Source organism: Aythya ferina (assembly GCF_964211825.1).
Source record: "Aythya ferina genome assembly, chromosome: 3".
In the NCBI taxonomy this organism is placed as follows: domain Eukaryota; kingdom Metazoa; phylum Chordata; class Aves; order Anseriformes; family Anatidae; genus Aythya; species Aythya ferina.
The window spans coordinates 39,268,725-39,275,376 of NC_140298.1; the positions used below are offsets into that span (position 1 = coordinate 39,268,725).

A 6,652-nucleotide genomic window follows, 5' to 3' on the forward strand; every position below is an offset into this window, starting at 1 on the left:
TGCTTGTCCAGAGATTGCAGCTACGGATTTGGTACCCTGGTGCCATCTCCATAGGACTGGTTCTGTACAGCACTTAGCCTCACTTACCTAAGCCAGTGCCTTCAGAAGGATTCTTTACGCAAAGCAAAGCTTTGCCATGTTGGTCCTGTAGAGGTTACTGCCATAGCACTGTGCTACCTTTGCCTTGACGAGGCTGTAAAAATGAAAATCAGGCTAGACGGTAACGCGGAAGTAGCAGGAACAGCCACGTCTTTGGGACATTTGTTGGCAATTAATACACACCATAAAATGTATTACAAAATCTCTTAAGTCTGTGGTTTACGTACGCCTTTCTGATATTTCACTGGCTGATACCATTTTCCTCTTTCATTTAATCCACTCAAAAAGCTCCATGAGATAGCAAATTACCATGCTGGTTACAGGAGTCTCTGTGAAATACAAGACAGTTAGAGTGGAAGGCAAGCACATGTTAAGGATTAGGACTACTACTTATTTCCACTATTCCCCAAGAGTTCTACCACAACTGCCTCATTTTTGAAGGTAGAATTTCTTTGGAAAAGGAAGAAATTTCATATTGCATTGAAAACCTGTGAAAAATGATGCATATGAATTTTTCTTCTTTTTTTTTTTTTAGCAGAAATAAGCTGTTCTATAACAGGCTCCACTTTCTACTTCTCTTTGTATCTTTCTTATACTTTAAAATGCTTTCATTGTTATCCAGCCCGCAAGTCGTTTCCTAACTGCTGTTGTTTTTCTTTTCATTAAGGAAGAAGATGATAACCTGTTTGATAAAGGGGAAGTTAATTTTTGGGAAGAGAAGTTAACTAACGTCAGACAACTTAGTAAGCACCTTTTACGGCTTATACAAGTGACTCATCTAACCTTACCAGATCAAGAACTTAATCGACTGTCCAGAAGGGCACAGGACCAAGCCCAGCTTGTTGCACACCTTCTTAGAGCGCTTCCTCCGACTCCAGAATTTTCAAAAACTTCAGAATTCACAAAATTAGCTATTCAGAATGAAAGAATATCACTCTGCCTTAAAATAATAAATTTGCTCAAGTCTGATGAGATTTGCAAAAATGAAAGTCCAAAAACACTGAACTAAAGAAAAAAAAAAAAAAGGAAAAAAGAAAACAAACCAACAAAAACCACTAGAAGTTAATTCTCAGGGAACTACAGACCTTATAGTGGATTAGCAGGGGACTGAATTCAATGGATATTCAAGGAGTTAAGGTATTGCTATGGCGACCCCAGTAAACCTGTAACAAACTATTTACTATTCATGCTAAAAACGCATTTTCCATATATGAGTCCATTGATTTATTTTTTTGGTCAGGTGTGCTGTGGGAGACCGTTCCTTTTAAATGCATTTGCTAATTTCATTCAGCTGAGTATGGTTTATTGTAGCTACTGTAGGAAGTAAAGCAGCTAAGCCTAATATTTTCCATTCATCCAGGTGCAGGCCACCTGTCGTTTTATCCTGGATTTTTACCTCCTGTATTTTAATACCAGGAAAAAAATCTGTTTTTTGGAGGGAGGCTCATTTCGACAGGTAAAATGTTAATTATTGAATTGATAAGGGAAGTTTTTATTTTAAGTTAAACCTTGTATCCTTCTTTTTTGTTCGTGACAAATTCTAGACTACAGTTTAAATTTTACTGCATTCTTCTCTGGAGGAAGGCAAGGATCCTTACTTTGCTAGTAGCCTTGTTTTGTAGATGGAAACAGCATTAGTTACGCTTCGCATGCCTGTGTTTCCTGTAAATCAAATAACTACTTTTGTAAAATTGCTCTCAAATGAAATTGGCAGCATTGAAAGCAAAGCAGCTGTTCCACTTAGAGCAGAATAGTTTTGTCTTTACTTCAAAACACCTTGCTCTCCAAGCAGTCTTGAAAAAGAAGGTCCTGTTTGGTAGAACGAGGCCACTGGAGATGTGTAGGAAGCGTCCTCATGCTATGGCGCTCTCCCTCCCGAGGTTTTGCAGCGAGCCCTTGGTAAGAGCCGCGTGGAATAATGTGTCCAGTGCTCAACTGTTTCATTGTCCGAGGTACAAAAACGTTTGTTGCACTTTGTGGATTTATTTTTCTGGGAATTTGGATTTGGTTGCCATGTGAAAGTGAGACGTCAAAAATAAATACTTATTTTAAAAAGGATTTGTTATGTTCTTTCAGTCGAGGGCTATGGTTTTATATTTGGTCCGGCCATAGCTGGACATAGCCAAAACAAAGCTGCAAGTCGATATATATAGATACTGCAGTCTCCTTGGAAGTTACAGAGTGATGTGCAATACACCATTGCTCACTTTCGGCCTCGCGGCTCGTAGCTGTACGTTAGCACAGCCTAGCTGCGCGTCCGGGTGACGATGCGGTGAGCGTGCAGCGGTCGGGAGGGCTGCAGGCTCTGCCGTGCTGCCGGTCTCCGGGAGGTGGCAATGCAACACAGCGCAACGCAACGCAGCCCTGCAGCGAGCAGCGCTCACTGGGCTGCAGCCCGAGACCCTGTGTCAGCTCCTGGCCGGGCTCTTCACCAAGAGTGACCGTCCTGGCCTGCCTGTGGCACCTAACTCGTGTCGCCGACTCCTTGTGACGGCGTGAGTTTGGGGAGGAATCTGCTGTAAAACAAGATAAACTGTCGAATTAAGCCTAATGAACATGTGCAAACTGCACCGGGCTAACTCACTCTAGGCAAAATCTCACGTCTGAAGTGGAAGTACTCGCTGTAGGCTTCCAGGATTTGAGATTACTTATGTAAGTAATGCACAGTGCAACGTGAGGCTTCACGCAGCAGAAGGAGAACGTTAGAATGGGAGATGGCAGCGTGTTGCACAGGGTATGTGTTACCTAACGCAGTAAAGCCACGCTGGGAGCTGGCCTGGAAATTAATTCGTTGGCATCTGCTTTCAGCTCCTGGGCAAAGAGTAGCCCAGGTTATGTCTGGAAGCCGCTTTTAAGGGTAGTCAGGAGCCGCACGGCTGCTTGACAGCTGCCCACTAGCGCAGCTCCCAGCTTGTGGGACTGGTGCAGCAGCAAGCCTGGCAGAAGGGGGAACTCTGTCGCGTACCGAAAGGCCGGCTGGGCTCTGTGCCCTCGGCTGCTTCAGCAGCGAGTGTACGGCTGCCTGCTAGCCCTGGCTTTTTTGTGCTTTGCTGGAAAGAAGGGGAAGTGCGTGTGGACGTTCATACTGAGCGCTGGGCAGATGCGGACAGAGCAGCGTAGCAACAGGTCCACGGTGCCCATGAAACCGAGTAACTCGGGGAGTGCGGCTCCCCCAGGACCAACTTCCCTCAGCGGCGGGGCGGGGGCGGCAGGGGGCGGCACAGCGCCGGGCACGGCCGGGAGGAGGAGGAGGAGGAAGGGGGGGGGGGGCGAGCAGCAGCGCGCTGCGGGCAGCCGGCAGCCAGCCCGCCCGGCCTCGGGGCGGCCCCGGGCTTTTGTCTCGGGCCCATTACGTGGCACAAGCGGCTGAGGAGGAGGAGGAGGAGGAGGAGGAGGAGGAGGAGGAGGAGGAGGAGGAGGAGGCGGCTCCGCGCCGACCCGAAATGGCGGCCAGCGGCGGGGCGGGGCGGGGCGGGCGGCGGGCGGGGCGCTGTGCCCCGGCACCTCCCCCCCGTGCCTCGGCGGCGGCGTTTATATGGGGGCGGCGCGGGGCCCCGCCGAGCTCCCGCCGGTCGCCCGCTGCCCTGCAGCCGCCGCCGCCGCCCCGGCCCGGCTCCCGCCGCCCCGCCGGGAAGGAGTCGGGAGCGATTCGGACCCGTGAGCGGCCGGCACCCCCCCCGCACCCACACCCACCCCGCCCCGGCCCGGCCGCCGCCGCCGCCTCCCGCCCAGTCGTGGCTTTTGCAAACCCTCCGAGGGGAGCGGGCTCTTTCGGTCCTTGCTGCGTGTCCGACCATTACAGGATCTAGCGATGTCGACGACGCTGTTATCGGCCTTCTACGACATCGACTTCTTGTGCAAGGTAAGGGCCGGGCCGGGGCAAGGGGGGCGGCTTCCCGGGGGGCGCGGGGCTGCTCCGCGCCCCCAGCCCCGTCCCCGTCCCCGTCCCTGCCCCGCCGCGGCTGCGGCTGCGGGGCCGTGCCCGGGGCGGCGCGGGCCGGCGGTCGCGCTGCGAGCCAACCCGCCTCTCTCCGCTCTCTCCTCCTCCTCTTCTCCCGCTCCCCGTCTCCCCCCTCTCCCGCCCCGCTCGCAGACGGAGAAGTCCCTGACCAACCTGAGCAGCATGCTGGACAAGAAGGCCGTGGGGACCCCGGTCACCCCCCCCAGCTCCAGCTTCGCGCCGGGCTTCCTGCGGCGGCACTCGACCAGCAACCTGCCGGCCCTGGCCGGCGGCTCCAAGTTCCCCAGCCCCACCGGCTCCAGCTCGTCCTCCTCCTCCTCCTCCTCCTCCTCTTCCTCCTCCTCGTTCGGCAGCCTGAAGGAGACGGGCTCCGGCGGCGGAGGCGGCGGCAGCAGCAGCCCCACGGCCCTGCTCAACAAGGAGAACAAGTTCCGGGACCGCTCCTTCAGCGAGAACGGCGAGCGCAGCCAGCACCTCATGCAGCAGCTCCAGCAGCAGCAGCAGCAGCAGAAGGGGGGCGGCTCGGGCGGCGGCGGGGGGGCGCCCATCAACTCGACGCGCTACAAGACGGAGCTGTGCCGCCCCTTCGAGGAGAGCGGCGCCTGCAAGTACGGCGAGAAGTGCCAGTTCGCCCACGGCTTCCACGAGCTGCGCAGCCTCACCCGCCACCCCAAGTACAAGACCGAGCTGTGCCGCACCTTCCACACCATCGGCTTCTGCCCCTACGGCCCCCGCTGCCACTTCATCCACAACGCCGACGAGCGCCGCCCGGCGCCCGGCGGGGGCACGGCCGCCGCTCCCCCCGCCTCGGCCGCCCCCCCGCACCACCACCACCACCACCACCAGCACGCCCCGCACCCCGCCGGCAGCACCGGCGACCTCCGCGCCTTCGCCCCCCGCGACCACCCCCTGGGAGGAGGAGGAGGAGGCGGCGGTGGCGGCGGCTTCGGGCACCCCCGCGGCGGCGGCGGCGGGGGGGGCAGCGAGCGGCCCAAGCTGCACCACAGCCTGAGCTTCTCCGGCTTCTCCGCCCACCACCACCACCACCACCACCCGCACGCCGCCGCCCCGCCGCCCCCGCCGCCCCCCGGCGGCCGCCTGGACGCCGCGCTGCTGGAGAGCCCCGGCGGGTCGCGCACGCCGCCGCCGCCCGCCTCGGCCTCGTCGTACTGCGAGGAGCTGCTCTCGCCGCCCTGCGCCAACAACGCCTTCGCCTTCTCGGGCCAGGAGCTGGGCAGCCTCATCGCGCCCCTCGCCCTGCACACCCCCAGCTTCGCCGCCGCCGCCGCCGCGGCAGCCGCCGCCGCCGCCTATTACCGCTGCCAGCAGCAGCAGCAGCAGCAGCCCCCGCCGCCGCCGCCCCCCGGGGGGGGCTGCCCGCCGCCCCCCGCCTCGCCGCCCTTCAGCTTCCAGCCCCTGCGCCGCCTCTCCGAGTCGCCCGTCTTCGACGCGCCGCCCAGCCCGCCGGACTCGCTGTCGGACCGCGAGAGCTACCTGAGCGGCTCCCTCAGCTCCGGCTCGCTCAGCGGCTCCGAGTCGCCCAGCCTGGACTCGGGCCGCCGCCTGCCCATCTTCAGCCGCCTCTCCATCTCCGACGACTAGGCCGGCGGCTGCCCCTGCCCCTGCCGCTGCTGCTGCTGCTGCTCCCGCTGCGCCCCCCGCCGCCGCCCCCGGGCCGGCCCCGCGCCCCCCCCGCAGCCGCGAGCGCAAGTAAGTCACAGGGCGAAGAGAGAGAACCCTGCTCTTCTTCTTCTTGTTTTTTGTTTTTTTTTTTTTATACGTATATCTATCTATATATCCACCGAGAGCTGAACAAAAAAAAAAAAAGCGTTTTGCGAAAGGGCGAGTGACGTGAACTGAACAAACCTATTTTTATAGAGAGACCTTGGAAGAAGGGGATTTTTGTTTTGGGGTTGTTTTTTTTTTTTTTTTTTTTTTCGTTGTTCTTTGGAGACAAGTTATGATACGCACCAGCAGCAGCCATTCCATCTGTGTTCAGAGAAAACAAAAAAAAGAAAGAAAACAAAAAAGCGTTAGCAAAGACACCACCAGAAAGCAACAAACAATCCGGGGAGCGCGGGTTCTGCCTTTCCAGCTCCTCCACATCTGCAGGCACACGCAGAAAAGCCACCGAGCAGTTCTTGTCTTTCAATCCAGTTCAAATAAAAACACAGAACATAACTAAAACCTATAAGCTTTTTTTAAGAAAAGAGAAATCCAACATCCTGCCAAGAATATGCCTTGATAACAACCTTCTTTTTTTATATATCTATATATTATTATTATAACAAATGCTAAAACCTTCATTCCAAAGTTTAATATTGGTTCCATTGCCACCACTTAGTGGATGTTTGGCTTAGAACAATTTTTTTTGTTGTTGCTTTATTTGGAAGCACTCAACTGAGTTTAGTTTGTAATTGTTGGAGAATAACTGCTGATTTTTTTAATTTTTTTTTAGCTGTTTGAGTTGATTGCATGAATGAGTCACTGCACACAACTCAATATGAAACTATTTAACTTATTTATTATCTTGTGAAAAGTATACATTGGTAATTTGTTCATACTGTATTTATCGGGTATGATGAAAAGCAA

The 6,652-nt window shown here is 55.2% G+C and overlaps 2 protein-coding genes across 3 annotated transcripts in view; both read left to right on the top strand.

The window, feature by feature from the left end:
- Nucleotides 1-2,157, top strand: part of THADA (THADA armadillo repeat containing) — a 164,167-nt gene extending 162,010 nt beyond the window's left edge. For both annotated transcript variants that reach the window (XM_084514649.1, XM_084514650.1), the window contains exon 38: nt 767-2,157. In XM_084514649.1, the coding sequence (XP_084370775.1) occupies nt 767-1,108 (342 nt within the window). In that variant the 3' untranslated portion in view covers nt 1,109-2,157. The remainder of the gene's footprint in view (nt 1-766) is intronic.
- Nucleotides 2,158-3,762: 1,605 nt separating this feature from the next.
- ZFP36L2 (ZFP36 ring finger protein like 2) lies at nt 3,763-5,916 on the top strand. Its single transcript, XM_084514652.1, has 2 exons — nt 3,763-3,961; nt 4,193-5,916. Exons 1-2 carry the CDS (start codon nt 3,911-3,913, stop codon nt 5,660-5,662), a joined length of 1,521 nt encoding a protein of 506 aa, XP_084370778.1. The 5' UTR covers nt 3,763-3,910; the 3' UTR covers nt 5,663-5,916.
- The last annotated feature ends 736 nt before the right edge of the window (nt 5,917-6,652 follow it).